Raw genomic sequence first — 25,895 nt, forward strand, 5'->3', positions numbered from 1 at the left:
TGTCTGCCAACCATCCCTGTACTGTTATTAATTCAAACCACCACCAATCAATGGGCACATTTAGGGCTCATACACAATTGTTACAAAAGAAGTGTTTTCAAAGTGTTTTCAGATGCTTGCAAAATGTCACCTTTGTGATGATCGCACTTGATAGACATTTATTATAAAGAATATTTTTAATACCTTTTTTTGAAACACACAGTACACATATTCATACATTATATATAGAGAAGTTTATCTGGTAGTTTGCATCTCCGAACGTCAGGGAAAGTTGCAACGGTGCAGTGAGGTGCTCATATACTGCTATGACAGACTGATCAAATACAATTGTGCCAACATGTTTCGTAATAGTGAAACTTATTAAACAAAGTCAGATATGTTTCTATGAAGGGAATTTTGGAAGGATGTGTTAGTAGGCAACTAAACAAGTTTGAGCACAGAGGGATAAACCAGTCGCAAATCATCCAAAAGGATTCATGCATTTTTATTGCACAGGACTGGCAGCTTTTTCTATTCTTTTTGCATTGCTTAGAGATGACCCACTGTGTCTTAAGTCATCACATCAAGGTTTTCGCAAATGTTACTACAGCCAAATTCCAGTAGTTTTAAATCCTGCCTACTTTTGTGTTGGCCCCACTTCCAGTTGACTTGATCCCACCGACATGAGGCCACTTTAAGAATTTTTTCAAGGGCCACTTTAAGTTCCCAATCCGTCCCTGTCTAGTAGTGTGCACAGACTACCACTGCTGATTGGTTGCAGCTCTGCAGTTATCTCCTTGCATACAGAGGATATACCAAGGAGTGAATTACACTCCCCAAAATGCCACTGAATCACTGTAATAGAGTAACCGAAAGGACCTCCTAATTAGCAGGCTACACAACTAATTCCCTTTATGGAAGTAAGTTTCAATGAAAGAGCTGACTTATACTTATATGCTGAACTTTCTAACTAGAACTGTCAGACCTGACTCTTTAAGACTTGTTAAAGAACCAGTACCCTATAATGGGTTTCTGGTTTGACTGTGTGTTTGCATAACAAATCTGGAGGATTTGCAACAACAAAAAAAATTCTGCTGTAATATATGAGGTACATATTTCCCTCGCTTATTATCAGAATGTTTTATTCTGATTGTCTGAACTGATATATATTTTGTATTTTACATTTATTTTATTAATATCTATTTGAATTCTGTTTTCTCTTTCTGCTTTATTCAAAGAATTTATGTGGTAGCTATCAATGTACATTGAAATTAATTTGCCTTTACATTTTGAATGTTTTCTAAATGTTTCTGTAATCAGTTATATGCATGTTCTAAATTTTCTATTGGCAGTGTTTTCCAAGTTCAGTCCTTATGGCCCCTAACAGTGCAGGTTTTCCAGGTCACCAGTGATATAATTACTATCACCTGTGGATCTGTTACAATGTGTCAGTCAGTAATGAATACACCTGTGCTCCAGCAAGGATATGTGGAAAACCTGCACTGAACTTCTGAAACACTGGCTACATTTCTTTTCTGAACCCTAATTTTTTGCAGTTTTAGGGACATATTCTATTAACTTTTCGGTGCGCTTCTATGCATGTAAAGTGACAATATGGCACTGCAACATCGCGGATTTCCCTTCACAACCATATGGGGTGCGCATGGAAATTCGCAATGTTGCAGTATCGGGACTCTGCAGCTGCGCGTAATCACATACTGAAAGGCTAATTAAATATGCCCCTTATTGTCTATTTGGGATGTGAAATCTACCACAACCAAGAAAAGATGCACATTAACATATTTACATTCACACAGACTGACTCGCCTAGGTGTATATGCCTAGCAATCTATATTGCCTATGCTCTACAACAATGAGACCCAGCTCAACATGTCTTGTCCTCTCTTATCAGAGGCATGGAAACAGTCTTTGGAGTAGATTTATCAAACCTTGTAAAAAGGAAAAGTGGAGTGTTATTTCAGTGTGAATTTACACTGAACTGGCTGAGCCTTACCTCTAATAGTTGTGGGTTTATTTTGGAGGTAGATTTATCAAACCTTCATTTATCTAGTACATTCTAGAAAATAATAGCTACAATTCAGTTGGTTGCTACGGGCAACAGCTCCACTTTTCCTTTTTATGTACTTACTTTAGGTCCAAAGACACCTGCAGGAGCAAAACATTGTTACCCTACTGTGGATGAGCTACAGGTTCCCATTTCTAGATAAATGTTGGTATGGTATATTTCTTCAGAACTGAGAGACGTATACAAAAATAGATGTCTGCTCATTTGCATAATTTAATTAAAAAAAAAAAAAACAGACAAGAAATGGTATTACATACACAATAATAGTTAGCGTAAAGCTAATTTTTGCATACTACTCATCTGCCACTTGTTTACGAATAACCCTAAGGGAAATGACCATATGAGGCACATCAAGAAGCAGGCAATTGCTTGCCTGTGCCATCTATCTACTACTGTATCTTTTTTTTCTGTAGAAGTGCTTTAAAATTGTTTTCAAAGGAGTTGGACCTCCTGTTTGAGATGTGTTGTCCTTAATGTTTACATTCCCTTAAGAAGGGGGGGAGGTGTTTAAATCACCAAAATCTTTCTGCCAAGCTCAAGTACTGTTAATTATGTTCCACGCATTAAAAAAAAGTATTTATAAAACATCTTGTAATTCTATCTCTAAAGTATCACATTTAATATGCAAACACACCATTTGTTAGCAGCATAATGGCTGTTGCATGAGGATTTTAACTAAAGCCTTTATTTTAAGTAATAAAGTATGCCAATTTGCCGTAGCAATAATACATTCAATAAAAAAATCTTACTTGTACATAAAGTATAATGCAAATTAAATAGTTATACAACTTTCCAAAAGCTTATTCACTGGAACAAATGCATATATAACAGAAAATGGTAACTAGATCTTTCATTTTATGAAAATGAAGATACTTCTGAAATATTATTGCTAAAAATTAGAGATGAGCACATTTTTATTAAAACTGTTCCATGAAATATTTGCCTCGTTCCACATTTAGACGCGGAATAGTGCACTTCTTGGGGTGGCTCTTAGTGTTCCCACCCCAACCATAGCAAAATGAATTAACTGCTATCTTCCAAGCTCTGCAGACTATACATCGTCTCTGGGTATAGATATTTTTAATTCGGCAAGAGAATCTGTCTCAAACAAAATCAGAGGCACTAACTTAGCTCCCCACTATGAATGACCACTATATATTACTACTTTAAATAATTATTTTGGATGCTTCAAAAACTGTGCATATTTTACAAATGCCTAAAAAACTGGCAGAAACCCCTCTCTTACTTACAGTAAGTGAGATTTGTCCATACAAGTGAAATCACTATGACTTATGCAATATAGCCTGATACATTATTTAATATTCTGAAAAATAAAAATGTTATGCACCCAAAAATATAGCTTATTTATTTTGTAATAAATCGGCATATTTGGATTAGCAGGTAAGTATAATAACTCCAAAAGTGTAGACTTAAAGAAGTTAGAACACATTCCACAGATGGCCAAGACTGACCTAGAATCCAGGGTTTAATAGTTCTAAAATCAGAAATGCATGCAAAATGAGTCTCTTCCCGCATATCACCTAGACAAAATATAAAGGGAACAATAGAGGCTCATCTGTCCTCCAAGTGCTCTGTCTGACACCAAGTAGCCCACCTGAAAGACTCCTGAAGTTATGCCTGTTACATACAGTATATTTTATTAATGCCATGTCAATGCTGTACTGATCTCCATTCAGGTCCTCACTGAACTGTTTTCTCCCTTTATGCTACGACTATAGCTAATAAAAGAAACCAACAAACAATCAATCATAACAGCTCTGTGGATTGCAATAGACACAATTGTGTCTTGGATTGTGGATTGACTCTGTGATCTCATGTGAAACAAACTCTTGATCATGCTATATCAAATACGAGATAGCTTTTTGCACTACAGGTGATTTTTTTATAAAATTTGTAATTACTATTGATCCGGATTAAGGGTTATATGGAGTCCGTTTCCTTTTAACCTATTTATGTATACATGTTGTTTGCTGTGATTTGAATACATTTTAATAAGTATTCATTTACTTTACAGTGATATTTTAATTTAGGATATTTCTTGAGTTTTTTTTGTTGGTTTCTTTTGTAATTTCCCTCTCTTTTGAACTTGATACAAAACAACTTCCTAAATTAAGCAGCAAACCAGATCCTTTTCTAAGTATACTTATTGGCTATTTAAATTGGGTTTTTTTTTAAATATATTATTTACAGATACCATAGACTGTGAAGTCAACGCTGGGTTTTCTTTGTCGATTGTGGGTTATATAGACATTGTCTATAGCCGCACTTTTTCAATCTTGTTTGACGTGTGTTCCGCCTGCATCTTGATCCGACTAGGGTAGTTTTTGAGGGTAGACGCCCATAGTATCTGAATTATTCACGGTTACACCTACATAACTCCGTGATCCACCCTTTCCCTCGTACTGAGACGCAAGCTGTCGCAGTGTACACTTGCGTCTGAAAAGCAAAACGGAACTGCAGGGAACTGTTGCTTACTGCGGCTTTGCCCCATCAGTGGAAATGTGCAGGATGCGCCTGAAATGGACTTTGCGTCTGACTCTAAATGAGGCCCTCTGTGTGTACACCTATGGTTTAGGGTGCATATAAATATTGGCTAAAGCTACTGTCATAGGAAACATCAAGAAACTGATTACATGTCTTTTTGGGGTGTTTGTTTCCATAACTAATAGGGTGTTTTAAAATGAATGCTATGAATTAATACTGTGTACACATAAGGAATAAAAGTTCTATGTAATGACAAAAAATAGTCAAATAATACAGAGAAACTTACTACTTCATACTATTAACATCATGTTCTAAGAAAGTATAGTTTTATCAGTATTATTTTTTAAGACCTGAAAATGCATTAACACAGTTTGCATTACGGAAATTGTTCACTCATGGAGTCTGCTCAGCATTATATGGATAATGGCAATGAGCACAACATGTTTCTAATAGTCTTTTACAATCAATGATAATCATAAAAAATAGGCACATTGTAAAAGTTGTTTGAAAGAGACATATGTAAAAGAAATATATTTCAAGTGAAAAAATAATTTACATCTCGATAGACAATTTTGTCTGGACTTAAAATGCTAAAAGCTCATTACCACCACTAACTGCTTTTTGCTTAGTTCCCTTTGAAAATGTAATTCTTAACATTTACCCCTGGTGTGATCTTCAGAATTTCATGCACAGCATAAATGTATTGACATAAGTGTCATTAGAATGACAAGCTTAGCAGGTCTTTTATTATTATGAAACTGGTCAAAAGAGACAGACCAATTACAAAACATTTTCAATGAAACAAGTTCTACTAACAGTAAAGTCTGGGGAGAACAGTGCACAGGACTTTAATGTGTTCCAATTAGAAAATGTATAATGTGTATTAGATTCAGTTTGCACCTGGATTAAATGGATTGTCTGTTATTAGATGGAGGTAGTGCACAAAAAATTGAAACACCTGGGTAAATGAAAGACTCCAAGCATGTTGAAAGCAAAAGCTTTCACACAGGGATTAATTCATTAAGAATGTAACATCCAAGCATGGTCTTTTCATTTATAAAAATGTTAGACTGCCCTGGTTGGGTTGGGGTGCCAATCAAGAGCAGTGTCTTACTGATAGAGAATCCACTGTTGTTTGGCTGCCCATATATTATTTTTGACCATTTTAATCCTGGTACAAACTGGCAAGGGGTACCAGGATGGGTGCAGTGCTACTTAGCATCCAAACAGGCATCTCTAGGTGCGGGGGCCCAATCATTTGTTCCCTCTCTCACCCACCCCCCTAGAAGACTGGGCAAAATGCTCAATAACACAGGCTGCTACAGAAGGGGAGAGAGGTTTTTTTATTTTATTTTTTTTCTTCCATTCTTCTTTTTTTTTTTTTTTTTTTTTTTAAACAGTTCTGAGCTTTTTTTGTCCCTTATTAAATCTGATGCCCAGAACACTATTGAAAAACATACTCTAGTACATTGCCGTCCAGATCTGAACCCAGTAGAGCATTTATGGAATATTCTGAAACAACATCTGAGACAGCCTTAAATGATACCATCAACCAGGTACATTATGCATTAAGCAGTACTGTTCTATGATATGGAACAGGCTATTCATACTAGTATTATGGCATAGTACAGGCTATTCATACCAGTAGCATAATCACCACACACACACACACACACATAAACCACATTTGCCTTGGAGACGCTACATGGCTTTGGTGATTATCATGCTAACCAAACAGATTATAACATGTAACTGTATCACCAGCGCTATTTCTCTTATGTAGCCCTAGTTCAAGCCAGATATACACTTCATTGCAGGAATGGGGTTCAATACAGTCAGTGACAAAAAATTGTACGTCTTGGTAAAGATCTAGGATGGTAATTAAATATAATACATAAATGCCTCTATAGCTGGCACACCAATAAAAGTTTAGCTGTAAGCGACATGCCCCCTCATCAGCTTATAAAGGTCTGTAAAACTCCTCTTCTTTGCCCATAGATTGAGTGATCAGTTTGAAACAAATGGCAGGTTGTCGTACAATCCAGTGTGATTACTACTAACAAATAGAAAAGAGAGGATTCCAAAGTGCATCATATCTTACTTAATTACTTAATAAGGTCAAACCCAACATTAAAATTTGCAGTAGTTGTTCCAAGCACTTTCCTGGCAGATGTTGCATGTAACAGATTACTCAGTTATTCATTGCAATACAACAAATGCATGGAACAAGGAGAAGTTGCATCCAGCTCAGGCTGTGTCTCTCATTGTAAAGTGTTTGTTAGAGGCTTCTCTATGGCTAGGTTAGCAGTCAGGTAGATGGGGAGAGGTCTTCTCATGCAGCAGCCTGTCACTTTTATTGATATGCCAGCTAGAAAGATAATTAGTTATAAAAGACCACTACAAAGCACCTCCAAAGTATACAATGTTTTTCTTATGAACCCAGGTAGAATGCTAAGCAGCCCAAGCAGCATGCCAATTTCAACCACTGCTGTTCCCCTGCTCCACAGCAGTGCGTTGAGCCAGAGATGGGGCAAGGGCGGAGGGAGGGGGCTCTACCTGGTATGTATTTGGCATACTGAGCGCACTTTCTCTTGTGAACCGAAAGGAGATTTTGGGGGGTTTTTTTGCTGCAAGCTTTAAATAGACTATACTTAGCAAAACAAGGGCATGCCAAAGTAGTGGAAAGATTTCTTTAATATCAGCCAGGCAGTGCCATTATGTTAAGTTCTGTATTAATAAACAATACACATCTAATAAAGTAATGATTGAAAAGTTAAATTATTGTTTTGTTTGTGCCTTCATTATGAAGCCGTGCATCAGAATCACCTGCTGTGTGTAGGATATAAAATGATCTATAGCAGCCCTGACTGACAGCGTGAGAAAATATATCGAATGATATTGAAAGAACCCTCCTGTGTGCTGTCTGCAGCAACTCAGCTGATTATAAACAGCTTTGTGACTTTTTTAGAATTAAGTTTTTCTTTGCTTCAATTATAAGAACAGTAATGAGATAAAAGGGCTCGGCTCTTTAATAAGGAGTGAGTGAAAACCATTTTAGAAATTTTTCAGAACTAAAACAGAGTCTACCGTGATTGTTTTCAAAATCTCAGAAAAGGAACTATGCAGTGTATTGATTGTCTAGTCAAACCATGGAAACAAACCTCATCTGTAAATACTCTCCCTCACGCCCTCTGCCATGCGCCACACCTCATCTCTGATATCCATCTCTCACACCCGTCTACAAAGCTTCTCCCGTGCAACTGTGGATTTCCCTGCCACGCCAGATCAAATCTTTAAACTCTCTCTGAAAACCCACCTCCGAGCAAAACAATAAAGATTTTTAGAGACACAAAATTGTCACATAAAAAAGTCAGTCCAACTTTAATATGACGATGACACTTCTGCACAGTGCGCACCAAAAGATTTTTCCTCAAAAGTGATCTCTGGTGAGTACATTGTTTGATTAATTTTTTCCTGCTATTTTTGGAATATTCATGTTTCAATGTGTTACCACCACTCCTGGAATGTCCAGGAGACTCCTGGGACAGGAGGCGTTATCCTGCTTCCTGGACATTTAACAGCAAATTGCGTAATTTTGCCCTTGTTTGGCGTCATTTTTCCACGGGGTCAAGGCCAAATGATGCGATTCGTTTTGCCCCACCACCCTACATACTGCCAATTAACCTTCCCTCTGGTATATCCCGGGGTAAAAATCCAAATTTGGTACGTAGGATGTATACGTCTACTGTGTATAAGTAAAGCTGATGGATAATTATATGTGTGTCTTTTTAAATCACTAACTTTTTTTTTCTATTTAGTTTTATTTGCATTTATAAATAACTTTATTGACAGGACCAAATACATTTTAGAATTTGCAAAGCATGTGGGGGTATGAGCAGGGAGGAGGTGTTTGCTTCACATTTTAAATAGGTGGTACACAGGCCCTTTCAGAGGGTCATAGAGGCCCAGGGAACCTCAAACTAAGAGCCCCCCCCCACCCCTTTTCGTAAAAAAATAAAAATGAATAATAATTAAAAATTAATTTTAAATTGATTTTAATGCTTAACTTAACTTTATTAAAACTTACACATAAATGCTGTGATAGTCAAGGGTGAGGTGTATGATAACAGGTACATTGCGACTAGATTTCTAACATATTTGCTTTTAAAACCCTAGGAGAATGTCTGTTGGTAGTAGCTGTGAGCTGCTGTAATACTAAAGGCTTGTAAAAAACAGCTGGATAAGGGACCTGGGAGTTATCGATGGAGAGAGAGGGTGGGCTCCATCCATTAGGCCTGTAGCTGGGTCTTTCAGGTTGCATGTTAACCAGCTGCTAATCAACAGGTGCACCTGAATGTTGAAGGTAAAAGGCTGCTTCTCAGCACAGTCTCTCACTCTGCCTGGGGACTATGATGATCTCATCCCATTTACTGCGCATCTATTCAGTGTCTTTGATTAGACATTTGATGTTGCTCAGCTCAACATCCAATGTAGCACTGTGTGCTTCAATAAGGAGGGCAGTTTGGACGATCACTGTAAGTAGCCTTATCCACAGAGATGTATTAGAATAAATTCAAATTTCGGCAAGTACTTTTTAATGGACTGAATTTCTGATCAAGCTTGTGCAGTGAGATTGAGAATGTCAATTTTTGATGAAGCTGTTCAAATAGAATGCAAATGATGTACAACTGGTTTAACAGAATCAATGTATGCAGACCATCTAAGGGGTAAATGTATCAAAGTGGCGCCTTTACAAGCCATCGCCACTTTAAATTTTAGCTGCAAAGACGCCGATCTCCCGCGAGATGAAAAAAATGGACTTTGATACATTTACCCCTAGGTGTGGATATATTATGAAGTGAAGCAGGGAGATGCTCTTTCAGAATTTCCCACCTTTGTGGAGAGTAACTGAAGATATTGTGCATTTGTTGCAAAGTTCCAAACAAAGTAATTGCCTCCTTACAGAATTCAGCACAGTCAACATCCACAAGGTTTTGTGTGTGGTTTCCACAGCTGGTAAAAATACAGTATGAGTCCAGTCCAGTTTCCTAATAATAAACAACCTATTCCCTTGCTAAGTTGTGAGTCACTCATCCCAGCAAATCTCAAGGACAAGTGACATTCTCACGTCTCTGTGTGGATAGACGCATCATGCACAGAGAGAGCAATAAGCGTGTTATGCCAATTTACATGCCAACATGTTTAGGCGCTAGGTTTGAACTTTTATTACTTGAAAATTGCTATATTAACAAATGGATAAAATTTAAAAGGCAAAAACATGGTGCCGTTTGCTGAATACGCATTTTGAATGTATTGTTTTGCTATCTTTGTACTGTTCCTCTAATTTTGATTGACTGTATTTTGTTGTATTGCATTTGTGGCCTTAATAGAAATAGTAAAAAAAAAAAAAACACACACAATCAGAAAATTCTGAGGCCCCCTGCCAGTCGGACGCCCAGAGAAATTTCTTCCCCTTCTCTCCTCTGGTAAGCCCTGGTGGTACAGTCAGAGGTGAGAGATATTTGAGTCCACTGTTGTTTATGGAGCTCCTCCTAAGCTGTCAGAGGCACTGACATTGTGAATTCCTCTTTTCCTAGAAAACTAAACAGATTTTTTGTTCCACTATTGTGCTAGGCTGTGAGTTGAGAGGCTCTGAAAGGGAGTGTCATTTTCTCCTTAGTATTTAGTACATTGTAGCAGGAAATGGGTCTCCTCCTACTTCCTGCTCCTACTGCAGATACAGTCTGTTCTCCCTGGGTTCTTTCTGTGGAGCTTATTTAAGAAACACACTGCACAAAAACTTTGTGTGCCTCACTGTTCCACACAGCGCACACATGTGCCACTTTTGTGTTTGTAGAGCTTTTATTACATAGTTTCAGAATGTGCTTATAAATGAATTTATTTTCTGAAGGCTGGTGCAGATCAGGAACTTTTAATGGGATCCATTCAACTGAGAAGTGTGATTTCACGCACATTCTTTAATGTAGTACACTTCAAACAAAATTATAATCTGCAATAAAACAGCCCTGCTTAGCACAAGGGTGATGCCTCAATAGAGAAGGAGAACATAGAAAACAGGGTGCACTCCCCATTCACAGGCTACTAGCCCTATCCTGGAAAGCTCTCACTCACTGGACTTTGTGGGTCAGGGTAATTAACAAAATGAGTTTGCAGTGATGTCACTACAGGGGTCTCAATGGTCCCAGTATAATGAGCGATTCTCAAGATCGCTGCCCATTATTCCAAAAGTGTATAAAAAACTTTTTAAATAGGGAATATGTGAATACACTGCTACAGGGATGGAGAGAGGAGAATGTACTGCTATAGTGGCCAGGGCGTAAAATGTGCTGCTACAGGAGGGAGAGGGTAGGATGCTTCTACGGAGGCCAAATGTGTTACAGGCTAGTGGCTGGGAGAACTGAGAGGAGGAGGAGCAAGTGCCTGGCTGGGTCTCCTGGTTTGCCAGTATAGTGGGAGGAATCGCCAACATGGTGTGTTCACACCCTCTCCGGCAGCTATGGAAGGGGCCCCAAGAAGTTGCTGTACCAGGGCCCAAAATTCCTCTTGGTGGCCCTGAGTAGGGTCATCGGTCATTCCCTGTGTGGCGTGACTCTATATAAAAGCTATACATTCTCGTGGCATACCACCGCTTTGTGGTGTTGCACACACTTCTGTCCCCATGGAGACTTTTTTTTTTAACAATGTCAAGAGATATAGTATAATTGAAGTATGATGTAACTTTCGGTAGTAAGTTCAAATTGTTTGCAAGTTTAAGCAAGTTGTTATATTATTGCCTGTTCAAATCATACCTCCCACTGTGCTTATTTAGGAGGGACAGTGATGATTTGAGGGGACTGTCCCATAGTCCGGATTCAGGGATTGATGGGAGCTATTTTCTCAGAGTTATCCCTGTTCTATGTCACTAATATCAGCTGCAGGTGCGTGCAGCACTGAAAGGGTGTTATTATGGATGGGGTTGGGGGAAGCATAGCAATACCAAAGTTCTAGAATGCTTCCGGGTGGGGATGGTAACATGCCTCTAATGTGATGTGGCACACCACCATATTCTCTCCTTACTGAAAATTCACACGTTGGGAAATATGGCTTCAAATGTGTATTATTTTCTGCCACCCTTAGACCATAAAAGATTGTGCAACTCTGCATTACACAGGGTATGTACACATATTGTTATAACTGTTCTTTATAGGTATACTGCAATGAGTATTTTTATAGACAGTGGTCGAAGTGTCAGAGTAGAAAATGGAATGGAATGGAATTTGATAGTTTCATAATCAAAGCAGTAGGAGAAGTGGCGGTATGGTTTATCACCATTTACCTGTCCATTTCAACCCCTGTGTACAAGTGTAAATGACACTATAAATATTGGAACAGATGTTTGTTTTAGTTGCTGTTTAGACATAGATTTCTTTCAACTAATGCAACCTGTCATCTGCCTGTTTAAACTGAAATTACCACAGGACATGTTGATCCACAGTATAAGAATATACTTAATTTTTATGGAGCCAGAAAAAGGCCTGTTACAAAAGACTGATTTCTGCAGGTCTCCGAATATCGGCAGCTTTGCAGGGGAAGTTTAATGCGGTGATGGATTGTAAAGGCAAGTTTGCCTTTAAAATCCATTGCCGCTTTCAATTACTCCTGCAAAGTCACCGATTTCCGTCGACTTTCAGAAATGGGAACTTAATACATTTACCCCCTAAAGACAACATTATGTAATATTACAGATTATTAGAATATGCTTTATTTTTCAATAGATTACCAGAATACTCTTTATTCTTATATATCCTGTAAAAGTCTCAAAAACACCCATTATTCACTCAAAATAACAGGAGTAAGAGTAGTTAAATATTATTGAAATACACTTTATAAAAGGTGCCTATTTTTCCCTGAAACAGTTACAGAAATAGGTATGATTGCAGCTTTTTGCAATATACTTTAGTCTTATAAAGCCATATGTTTTAAATTTTGTGCCAGTTAGCAAGTCTTAAACCCCCCCTTTCGCATTGTAAAATCACAATATAACTCTCGATTGTGAAAGAAAGAAAAATCTGTGAACTACAAACCTCTCAAATGCAACATTTCATCAATTGCGGTAACAAAGATGATGGGTCGATATATATTTATGACAGCCAAAAATTGAACAATGCTGTTGATTTGTCTTTCAGTTTACCCACTCTCTCAAATTTTTATTCTCTGGGAAAAAAAACACTATAGGTATAGGTAAAATTACTCTAATGCTGTATTCGAACACTTATTTTTCACCACTCAAAGCAAGTAGTTTTGGAACAGTATTTGTAGGTGTGGTCTAAATTATAATATACTTGGTTGTAATTATAACACTAAATCGAATTGCAAACATCTCTATTTCTCTTAGTAGTTGTGGCTCACATAGCTATGGCTATGGCTCAAATGAGATACTAAATTGTCTAATTTGTATAAAAACCTTTTCCAGTAAAATTAATATTTGCAATAATTGTATATAAAATATGTTTTTTAATATAACCAATATAATCAATATGATCAGTTTTTGGTTTATAAACTGTATATAATTTAATACAGATCTGCATTGTGTAAAAAAGATGCAAATTTTAACAGCAAAAGTTAAAACCATGCAAACACACACCATCCACTTTAATCTGAGTTTTTTGAGGAGGTATATTTCAAACTGGATCAAAGTAGTGCTGTAAATATAATATATGTTTATTTTTTAAAGGCATTTAATACTGTCCCACATAACAGATTGATACAGAGAATACTAGAGCTAAGAAAAACTATGTACACAGATAGATAACTGAATATAAATAGAAAAGAGAGGATTGATACAAATTAACATGTCTAGATTGAGTTAGATAAGGGTACTATATGGATCAGTATTGGTCACTGTTATTTATTCATATTATCATTACCTTTTAAATGCCCTAAAAGATACAGTGTCCATATTTGCAGGTGGTGATAAACTATGCAGGGTTATAAACTCAGAAGAGGGAACTATGTTGCTTCAAAATGATTTAGCGGCCTATTTATTAAGCCCTACATCATGTGGAAATTACTGTTTCCGCATGTTTCAGGCATAGTTTAGTATCATAACTATTAAACAAAAGCCTAATGCAGGAGATATTCGCAGTCTCCATAGTTCTTAAAAGGGAACTGATCTGGGCCAATTTATCAATCTCTGAAAAGCTTAGCTTTTGGGAACTTGACCCCAATGGCTAATGCCCTCTGGCATTCTTTGTGCTCTAATTATAAAAGAAAAAAGAAAAAGAAAAAGATAAAATAACTTCTGCACAGATTTCCAATCATTGTTGGAAGGAGTAGCATAATATATTGAATAACCTGCTCAAATAAATTCAAAATGAGAATCAATACTCAATTAAACATATGAGCGGGGAAGTACAGCCATCTGTAAATTCAAAAAGGGAAAAAAAGGTTCACATGTGTTGTATAATACAACATTTGATTTCACTATTTGTTTCCTACTACTATATTCACACTATTTTCTAATTGACTTTAATGATATTTTCCTGATTTTAATAATTATGTACACCTATTTTGTGAATAACTTATAAAGATTGATATTGTTATCAGGATACATTTTCTGACCTTAAGAATATAGGAGTGCCCCCAACACAGGAAAACCTTTTTTTTTCCTTTTTTGAATTCTTCGCGCTCTCCCCTCCGTTAAATACCGAAAATGACTTTGCGATTCCGCCTGCCTATTAAAGACTCAAGGTCAGATCCTGTAGTTATTGCTAAAGTAAAGTTATCACCCTCTTCTCAGGAGCACTGTGCCGGAAGGTTTTTAAATAAATGTCCGTGTTATATGGTTGCAATAAGGGATGATAATTAAAGGGGAGGATGCGCCCATTAATAAATAAGCCTCTTAGACAATTAGAAAGCTGGGCAGGAAAATGGCAGATGAAGTTTAGCATAAATGAATGTAAGGTTATGCACCCAGACCATTGTAACAATTATACTACATAAACCTTAAATGGGATCTCTGGCATAGTAATGGATTTTGGAATACTAGTAGACAGTGAACTGATATTTCAGGACTCAGTGTCAGGTGGTGGCCACTAAGGCTAATAAAATCCTGGGTTGTATAAAAGGAGGATAAATGCATGTGATGCAAATATAATTTTACTGCTGAGTTCACATCTCAAACATGGGGTATAGTTTGGGCACCTGTCAAGCAGAAATATATAGCAGAATTTGAGGGTTCTGAAGTGGGCAACTTTATTAACTTAAGAATGACTAGGCAAATTGTTTTGATTACATTGAAAAAAAATACCTTTAATTCTGTAGACAGACAGACAGACATACCATATTGAAAAGTTTTGTAATATATTTTGTATTTTTGGAGAGCTGTGTTTAATCATATCTGTTAAATTTGCACCTGTGCCATTGGCTTTGTTTACATTGCATTAGTTAATTTGTTTCTATTATTTCTAGGGCTATAAGAGGAGTGTCTAAGGGGTTTTGACAGTTTTTAATTTCTTCTTCAGTAGGCTTAGTTTTGTTACCATTTTGGAAGTATTGTCATAAAGCGCTTCTTAGAATTTCTTTCCAATTTGTGATATAATTTAGTTCTTCTCATATTGCCTGTTGATATTGTTAGGGATTTACCTTCGTTTACTGTTTAGCTCTCTGTGTTTTGGTTAAAAATGGACCTTACAATATTTTTTATTGTTTTCTTTTCTAGACATTAGTGTCTTGGAAATAGTTTGTATTTGTGCCTCTACACTTAGAAATGAGAAGGATCTTATATTTTCTTGACAATTGATTGGCTCAGATCTCTGTAAAGCTATTTTTGACAGCAATGTATACAGATAGTTTTGCTTAATTTAGAACTACTATAATGGTAATAACATTGTACTGTTACATTGCTCATCCTAGTATGATTTACTGTTTGGTCTAGGACAAATTAACAGTTTGTTACAGCAACGTTTTCTGTAATAACAAAACCCTGCTTAAAATGTTTGAATGGAAACTCATAAAAAAACTTGACCACTGACCTTAATTTACAGTAAAGTTGACCAGCATCTGTTTTTGTACCTAATCAGAATGGAGAAATGCTGATTTTAAACAAGGACTGTCTTAGTATGTGTGAACCAAATTCCATCGCACCTGATATATCCTCTCAGTTTTTCAGTTTACATTGCAGAAACGAAGTTATTATTTGTGGTAAATGTGCCTATTGTGTTTTCTTTTTATTGTTTATAGGTGAGCGGGACAATGTACAATACAGGAAGACATGTATCACTACGACTGGACAAGGAACATCTAGTAAATATATCTGGTGGGCCATTAACGTACAGTCATCGTTTAGAAGAAATACGCTTACATTTTGGCAGTGAAGACGGTCAAGGCTCAGAACATCTTCTTAATGGACAGGCATTTTCTGGAGAGGTAAGGCTCTTTTCTTGGGCTGCTCTACAACAAGAAAACAATATTTCAACTGCTGTAGTTTGCCGTCAGTACAGTAATCCCAGCCTAACGTTAACTGCTCACTCCCAGGTAAATGGAGTATTTTGAGGATGCTTGAGTTGCATGGTTGTCCATGAACCCCTTCAAGCATTTTCTAAGTATAGTGGACATATTTGCTTTTTCTTCTGTTACCCTGTATGTCTGAGTTACACAATTGTAAATATACCATAGCGATCTCCGTTTCCCTGTGTTGGTAGAGTTGGTAAGTAAACAACAAGCATTTGAAAAACTGAAATCTGGAAAGTATATGTACAAGTAAAATATTCAAACAAACAGGCCCTGTTTGTATTTTGGTGCAGGCTTTTAAAATGAATTATACATGCGAATTAGGTTTCAGTGTTAACAGAATTGTTGCTACAGAATGAAATTGTGACAGGTAGAATAAAATACAACGCTCATTTGTCTACTTTTACTAAAAAAAAATCTAGTAATATTATAAGTGTTAATGTGCCTCTACTGAAAATGATAAGGATATATAGGTTACCAAGCAGTTCCGTGAGCATAAAAGGGTTATTATATGGACTGTTATAGAGGTCATGGATCTCTGAGGTGACTTAATATCTGTAATTATTTACAGTAGGTGGGTTATTATTCCATATAATTCACATGTTTTCCTAATGGATACTGAAGTATACAAAAACTCTCAGATTATAAGGATATTGGTAAGTTGTGTTTATACATATATTAAAATCATTCACTCAGTTTTTTATCTGTGTATATTAAAGCAAATTACAAAGACTTCAGAGAGGAACTAGGCATATCCAAGAGCCCTCCTTGAAGCTTTTTATCATAGAGCCCAGTGAAGCCCCACAGAGACCTGTCTGATGTTGATTTCTAAATGTTAACCTTGGCCATAAAGCCTTGTTCTTCCTTATAATATCATAGCATATATTTGTAGATTTGTCAGTTTGCAGCATTGATTCACTGGCTTTGTAATTATATAGTTACTGGGGACATTTATGAAAATGAATGTGAATGAAACTACAAAGAAGCTTCTTATAACAACCAATTAGATGTGTGTTTTATTTTCTAAGCTGTAGTAGAAAAGTGACATAATCTAATTGTTTGCTATGGTGACTGCACATTTTTACACTGGCTTTTATGAATATCCCTTTAGAATATTAAAATATGGTTTATGCTATTATTGTCCATTGAGTTGGCTATCATCTACTTCATTCACAAAAGCAAATACATGCAAGTTGACCTGACAGGTAACAGACTACACAGTATGATGAGGCTGTAGGGAGAATTGAAACGTAGATTTGCCAGAAACATTCTAGGGACCTACATATTTATAAATTGGATCAAGCAATAGTGAACTCTTTTTAGTGAAAAATCGTGTAAAAAACATCTGAAATATTTTATAACTATATATAATTCTTTCTGCAATAGTAATATTATAATTGTGGATTCTCTTAAAAGTAAATGTACATTTTCTGCATTTGTTTTATTTCTGTAGGTTCAACTTATACACTATAATCATGAGTTGTACACAAATGTAACCGAAGCAGCGAAAAGTCCAAATGGTCTTGTGGTTATAACCATATTTATAAAAGTGAGTATATTTGCTACCTATGGTTTTCATTAGTATGATTGGAATTTCATTCACAGAGAGTTGAATGAAATGAAATTGCTCAGCATAATGTGCTCGTTCTTATCTGTGGAAATCTGTATATGTCTACTTCTAAAAACAATATGAGGCATATGGACAGTGGCATGTTATAAGGGAATAAATGTAACATATAGCATGCAGCAGACAAAAACTACATTCCATTCCACCCAAACAACGCCACATTACAATGAGGCCATACCCATTTCTGTGTACAAAATCAGGACTGGCCGCAAATCAGGACTGTACCGCAAAGTAGGCACTGTTAGGTGGTCGATTTTTTTAGTGTACAATGCACAACAGGACCAGCATAAATAAAAGTAAAAGTAACAAAAATACATAAAGTAAAAATGTATTTGCAAAGCCTATGAGAATTTGCAGACATATTGTATTCTACACAACATATAGCAAGCAGAATATTTATAATATTTTTTTCTTTAAAATATTTTTTGTCAGATTATATCTATTGAGCATTTGAAAATTTACAAACATTTTATAGAAGAATATTGTGTATTATTATAATAGGGAGGTCTATCACTGTGGGAAAATAAACTTGTGTTGTAGAAGGAAAGGGATTGTCCACTGTTAGATTACTTGAATTTTTTGCCTTGTTACATGCCCTCCTGCGACTTTTGCCAAATACACTGCTCAGTCTTCCCTACAGCTGAAAAATCTTCATTGTCGGAATTTCTTGGCTACTGGTTGCTTAGTTATGCCCAGCAAAAACACGCTACAGAAATCATCATAATACATATTTTTGGCAAAAGATGCATGTGGCCTATTAGTAATATTTTAAGGAGTCATAATTTAAGTATGCTAAGTAGCAGTTACTTTGACAATTTTGCCTGTCGATTATAATTTTGCTCTTTTTTTGGATTTTTTTATTCACAAGGTAACAGATTCATCCAATCCCTTCCTAAATCGAATGCTTAACAGGGATACCATAACAAGAATAACATATAAAAGTAAGTATCTCGTATGTTGCGTTAGAAGTGTATAGTTGATAAACTGATAGCAAGTATAATATTGTGCGCAGAGTTCACAGATAAAAATGTGTGAAATGGTTTCCTACATAACCCAGGTGCCAGTATACATTTCTAAGACATGTCTTACTTGTCTCATGAAAATATTCCAATATGAAAGGAAAGGGTTGTTCTGAAAGGATGAACCTCTTATGCCACCCTGTCTGTTGTTGCTGGGGACAGGCTGGGCTTACTTTGCCACCGTCCCCTTTCTTTATCCCAATTGCGCCCCTCTAAATGTAGTAGGAGGGGCTTACAATGCTGCCACAACTGCGCATCAATCCTAAACGGCATCCAGCACAGTGTCCTTCCGGGTAACTGTCGCTGCTAGGGTATCCCCTTGCTGGTACCCCTGACCTCTTACCTTCAGATCAGGGTTGCTGTGGATGGTTCCCCCCTGGCCTATCACAATGGCCAGAGCTGCAGGTAGCGGGCAAAGCATGGATACTGTAATGCTGGGTCCAAACCTCAGAACAGCCGGAAAATGGATTAAATTTGAGTCTAATCTGCAGATAACAGGAATTACAGCAGGGAAGAAGTTGTCAAAGCAGGATCTTGAAACAAATGATGTTTATTAGCTCATGTGTCCTAATAAGAACAGTTCATACACTAGTGTAAGGGACTAGTGATCTTCAGAAGTACAGATGGTATATTAATACATGACATGGTCAAACAGCCCTCCTTTTTATACAGATTCTGACACAAATCCTGGCAAGGGGGTAAGCCAGCCCTCTGATCCGAGATGGCTCCGCAAAGACTGAAATATTTAATTCAAAGATTAACATCAGGATGTGAGATGTTCTTTAAACTTGGATTTTAAATGCAATGTATACTAATTATACAATATTATACAATATTTACACTAATTTGTGATCTCCTCAATCACATTGATCAGAGGTTTCCTTTCACTTTAACCAGGCAGGATTCAGGTAACAAATCCTGTGTATTCAAAGCGTTGGTCACTCACAGATGACAAAGATCTAATTAGCCTAATTGGGGTTTCCTCTAGAGAGGTTTAAACAAAAAAAATTAATTTCCTCCACTGGTCTCATAAATAAAAACATTTCCTATACCAAACTACACAAAATATAAAAAAAATCAGTACCTTTCTAATACACAATATCAAAAATAAGTACTTTTGCAATGATATAAATTAGTGCACTGCACTAATAATTTAAATATATTTATACAATAAGTTATTTATAAGTGATACAGCCACAGTTGTCTTTAGGGAAAACATCAATGAATGAAAAAGGTGTAATTTTGTCATGAAAATGTTTGACAGACATAACAAAATAAACACAGGGCCAGCAAGAAGGCGAAGGGTTTGCAGATATCTGTAAACCTTTATTATGTGTGTAACTCTCTGTCACTGTGTGTAGTATTGAGGTACACAGGTTAGACAGCATACCTCCTTCTCAGCCCTTGCTAGCTCCTGGGGTGGATGTAGATGACTATATAGTCCCTGCACATGCAGGTTGTTTTTATAGGGAACCAGTGAAGATGTTGGGTCAGAGGTGATGTAACTTGGTGGTGCAGGGCAATCAGATGTCTCAATAATTTGGGAACCAGACCATCTTTATATTGCAAAATAAACTTTTTATCTACACTCCTTTACTCCAGCACATTCCTAAACGGTTGCAGTGATAAACTAAATATGTACAGTTCCTATATACATTTCCTGTTTCCTTCTGCACAGTTCTTAAAGGCTACATGGGCAGAATATCAATGGGGCAGTTACATTTAAAGTGGTGGCTTTTTAGCTCACCCTCATCTCTCTTTTACAGCAGTGGTATTATATCTCTTGCGTCCTCTGCGGGGGTGATATCTCTCTCGCACGTTCTCTGTGGGGGTGATATCTCTCTCTCACGTCCTCTGCGGGGGTGATATCTCTATTTCACCTCCTCTGCGGGGGTGATATCTCTATCTCACCTCCTCTGCGGGGGTGAAATCTCTCTCTCGTGTCCTCTGCGGGGGTGATATCTCTCTCTCGCGTCCTCTGCGGGGGTGATATCTCTATCTCACCTCCTCTGCAGGGGTGATATCTCTATCTCACCTCCTCTGCAGGGATGACATCTCTCTCTCGTGTCCTCTGCGGGGGTGATATCTCTCTCTCACGTCCTCTGCGGGAGTGATATCTCTCTCTCGCGTCCTCTGCGGGGGTGATATCTCTATCTCACCTCCTCTGCAGGGGTGATATCTCTCTCTCGCGACCTCTGCGGGGGTGATATCGCTCTCTTCCATCCACTGTGGAGGTAATATCTCTCTCTCACCTCCTCTGCGGGGTTGATATCTCTCTCTCGCATCCACTGCAGAGGTAATATCTCTCTCTCACCTCCTCTGTGGGGTCGATATCTCTCTCTCACCTCCTCTGCGGGGGTGATATCTCTCTCTCACCTCCTCTGCGGGGGTGATATCTCTCTCTCACCTCCTCTGCGGGGGTGATATCTCTCTCTCGCGTCCTCTGCGGGGGTGATATCTCTCGCTCACGTCCTCTGCGGGGGTGATATCTCTTTCTCACCTCCTCTGCGGGGTGATATCTCTTTCTTCCATCCACTGCGGAGGTAATATCTCTCTCTCACCTCCTCTGTGGGGGTGATATCTCTCTCTCGCGTCCTCTGCAGGGTCGATATCTCTCTCTCACCTTCTCTGCGGGGGTGATATCTCTCTCTCGCGTCCTCTGCAGGGTCGATATCTCTCTCTCACCTCCTCTGCGGGGGTGATATCTCTCTCTCACGTCCTCTGCGGGGGTGATATCTCTCTCTCACCTCCTCTGCGGGGGTGATATCTCTCTCTCGCGTCCTCTGCGGGGGTGATATCTCTCTCTCACCTCCTCTGCGGGGGTGATATCTCTCTCGCGTCCTCTGCGGGGGTGATATCTCTTTCTCACGTCCTCTGCGGGGTGATATCTCTTTCTTCCATCCACTGCGGGGGTGATATCTCTCAACCCCTTCAATGTTTGCTGTCTTTGCTTTCAATTATCCTGTTACATTCTGAGGTAATTATCCCTGAAATCTGCCCCATGTCACTTGTATTCTGTCTGTTGTACTTTGGCCCCCAGTGGCAGCAGGGAATGCACCAGTTTCCCAGATTACAAGAGGGGTCCCAGGACCTCCTCCTCTCTGTCCTGGGACCCTGGATGTCACTTTTGATACACAGATTTTCTCAGCTCATACCAGCCTCATGATACCAAGCAACATTCCTGCTGTGTCTCCTCTGGGTCTTAGTACCAGGCCATATGCTCAGTCACGGGGAGGTTTGAACAACAACACCAGAGGGGGTGCTAGATGTTCATTAACTTGCACAATTGACAAAAAAAGCACAGCAATGCAATCAGTATCTGTGCAATAGTTTTTATCTTTCTATTGCAAGCTAGAGAAGAGTGGAGAGGATGCCTCTTCTACCATTTCGGCCCATGTTCTGTGAGGGCATGCGTCTGATTGTGTCTTTTGAGAGCAGAGTAGGGGGCCTAGGAGGATAGACTGGAGTCACTGGTTCCCTACCCAAATTTTGTTATGGGGCCCAGCAATGCCCTTGACTGCAGAGATTAACAAACCAAGATATTGTAAATGTATTTTTAGGTTGGAAAGATTAATTCTAAATTTCCTTCCTCATATTTATGAACTTTATTAACCGATCGTGGTCTCATAAAGAACAAAGAACAAGAGACTTAATGTAAAGTATGTTGTTGTCCGCAAGCACCCGACGTCTGCATAAAAAAAACATTTGTGGAGACTGGTACAAGAAAAAAGGTTGTGTTGTCCACAACAACCAGTGTCAGTCGGGAGGTGGTCAAAGAGTCAAAACCATATTGATACTCATACACAACAAGGACGTCAGAGCCGTCTTACACAGGAAGGAGTCAGGACATGGGTAGTCAGTCAGAGAAAAAGGCAGGCATGTGAGATCATGGCACAATAATCTGCCTGTTTGTGCAATGGACTGTCAGATATATATACTCTCAACACTGGGGTCTTGAGTTCAATTCCCAACCATGGCCTTATCTGTGAGGAGTTTGTATGTTCTCCCCCGTGTTTGCGTTGGTTTCCTCCTGCTGCTAACAAATTGACCCTAATCTGTGTGTGTTAGGGAAGTCAGACTGTAAGCTCCAATGGGGCAGGGACTGATGTGAGTTCTCTGTATAGTGCTGTGGAATTAGTGCCGCTATATAAATAAATGGTGATGATGATATACCCTCAAAATACAGGGGATTGACTGAATACAGGAAATGGGTGGAAGTGGGTGAGTTAAGGTAAACACATCTCTCTCCAACACACAAGCCCAACAAAATCCAATTGCATTTTTCTTTCCTCTGCACCATAATTGTGTCTATATCTAATTGTCAATGTTTGTGCCAGTATGGCGAATGTCAGAGAATTTTATTTCTTGGCAAGACAGTGGTATTTACTCACTTCAGCAGCAAACAGCATAGGCAATTAGAAGAGGTTTAAACATAGACCCAGGGGTCACATCACTGTGACAGCAACATTTGAGAATCAGTTGTTTGTTTTCTAAGCCATATTAGCAAAATTACAGAATCTGACCGGCAATAGTCCATTCTCTTTTCTCATAAGTTTTTATATATCTCCCAAATTATGTGTATGCCTTACAGTTACTTCCATCTGATATGTGTTTTCCATATATTTAAATTCTATATGTGAAATAATAATCCAACCATTTTACAACATTTTACATTGAAATTCGTAATGTTCTCTTTAATACTAATTTTTAATATAACTTTTTAAATCGGAGAAAAACTATTTCTAAAACAGCAGTGATTTAGACAATCACTTTTTGATCACCAGGCACCTGATGATGTCCTGACTAGTAGGGGCGTATTCAATTGTTAGCATTAACGCTCTCAAACGAGCGCTCAAAAAATCTTAGAGTTAATACGGTAATTACTCATGGAATTTCAGCTCGCCGCTCCCTGAAATTTCGTGAGTAAACTACCATATTAACGCTTTTCGCACGCAATATTACCGTATAAACGGTAATATTTTTTGAGCGCTCGTTTTTTTGCGTTAACGCTAACAATTGAATACCCCCCGTAGACTGTAGTAAGGATGCACATTTATAAAACTGGTTTGTAAATTAATTATCTCACAATAATGGCACTTAGTAGCATCAAATATATATATTCAAATTGTGACTCTATGGGGCATATTCAATTGTTCCGAATCCCCGCGGCGTTAAAACTATTACCGTTATTACGGTAATAGTAAGCTGGATTTCAGCTCGTGGCTCAGGGACACAAACTATGTTACACTACAAGGGGTAAAAATTTGTTTACTATTTTGCATATCAGTTAAATACTGGTTGTTTTTTCATGTAGCACACAAATAATTGATAGCTTTATTTTTACACTGAAATTTAAAGTTGATCTAGGAAATTCCCTACCTAACTATAAATCTGTCCCAGCATTTTAAAACTACCTCTCCCTCCAATGAAACATGGTTTTGCCTGGGTGCAAAGTTTTTTTTTATGCTTTACTCTCCTTAATGGCTTAGGCCCAATAAGTCTACATCAGTCTCTGTGTAATAACACAGTGTGATTCTCATTCAAGTCATTTTAAAGCAAGCATAGAATATACTTATAATTATACATTTCAAGTACCTTAATACATGGTCTATGTTCCAATTCAATAATTACCCAGAGGGTACATAAATGTATGTTTGTTAAATTCTTTATGGCCCTTTTGTAATTATAACCCTGCAAATAGCGATGTCACTTCTAATTTACATTATGATCCAACTGAAAAAGATGAGTGTATTACATTTTTGTTATGCTACTGTAACTTTAAAGGGAAACTAAGAAAAAAGATTGTTTTATGTTCTAAAACATATGGTAGTGTTCTGTAATTGATGTTAAAAAATAAATTTTCAAGTTTGTTATTGTCCATTTTATTGCTTTCTTTTATTGATTTAGTTTTGCATAAAATTTGTTGAACTGCACATGCGCACAACATGCACCCATACTTTGAGTTGTACTTATGACCCCTTGTGGTTTCAGAAGCGCGTCAGTGGCATTCACCACACCACTTTAAGATGTGTCCATTTTAAGCTATAAGTATCTTTAGATAAGTCTTTCAAGAGGTATGTCTTTTACGGGTTGATGATGATGACTGCAGGATCTTTGCTCCGTCTAGGCACTCTATTATAGGTTGCATGCGTTTTAAAATATGTGCATCTCATAACACAGATGTAAAAATTTAAGTGTGCAGGCGCATCTGGTTTTATGCAAAAGAGCATCTTTATGTACAACTCTAAATTCAAGTTGACAATTTAGTTAAGGTCAACATTGTTTCTACAAGAGACAGTTACAGCAGAAAGATATTGTTCTATTCAATGAGCTGATATAGCTCAGGATATTTAGGCAGCAGAAAAGCTATCTACACAATTAGCAGTACTGTTGATCAATTGATACAGTGGCTAATTGAACCAAACTCTCTAAACATCATCATCATCATTTATTTATATAGCGCCACTAATTCCACAGCGCTGTACAGAGAACTCACTCACATCAGTCCCTGCCCCATTGGAGCTTACAGTCTAAATTTCCTAACACACACAGACATAGAGAGAGACTAGGGTCAATTTGATAATAACCTACCAGTATGTTTTTGGAGTGTGGGAGGAAACCCACGCAAATACGGGGAGAACATACAAACTCCATACAGATAAGGCCATAGTCGGGAATCGAACCCATGACCCCAGTGCTGTGAGGCAGAAGTGCTAACCACTTAGCCACCGTGCTGTCCAAACATCATTCCATATAGGGCCTCAAAATAACCAGCAATTCCAATAAGAATGCAAATGGGATTGACCAGATTTTAAACAGATTTGTGGGAACATTCAGGCATGGCTGCAATATGCATATGGATGTAGTCATCAACCAGTTTCACTAATAGTCAATCCATTTATTCAGCCTGAGAACTGTCCAATTTGAGTACAAAGATGATACAAACAGTAAAAAGCTGAATTGTGCCCATTTTCTTTTTCATACAAAACAGATAACAACTATTTTAAACATTGCACGTCATTTTGATTATACCACCACTGGAAAAGCAGTTATCTTTACTTAACAAAATGTACTATGAGATAAATAAATATGAAATAACTTGAGATAGCTATAAATACATATATGCATATGTCAATATATATCTGCGCTAATTTTTTCTCAAGCTAAC

General features: G+C 37.7%; 1 protein-coding gene across 2 annotated transcripts in view; it reads left to right on the forward strand.

Moving 5' to 3' along the window:
* CA10 (carbonic anhydrase 10) overlaps positions 1-25,895 on the forward strand; it is a 259,553-nt gene that overhangs the window by 191,334 nt on the left and 42,324 nt on the right. For both annotated transcript variants that reach the window (XM_075216760.1, XM_075216759.1), the window contains 3 exons: positions 15,812-15,997; positions 17,535-17,630; positions 18,577-18,649. In XM_075216760.1, the coding sequence (XP_075072861.1) occupies positions 15,812-15,997; positions 17,535-17,630; positions 18,577-18,649 (355 nt within the window). The remainder of the gene's footprint in view (positions 1-15,811; positions 15,998-17,534; positions 17,631-18,576; positions 18,650-25,895) is intronic.

The sequence above is a fragment of the Mixophyes fleayi genome, chromosome 6 (assembly GCF_038048845.1).
Source record: "Mixophyes fleayi isolate aMixFle1 chromosome 6, aMixFle1.hap1, whole genome shotgun sequence".
Classification (NCBI taxonomy): domain Eukaryota; kingdom Metazoa; phylum Chordata; class Amphibia; order Anura; family Limnodynastidae; genus Mixophyes; species Mixophyes fleayi.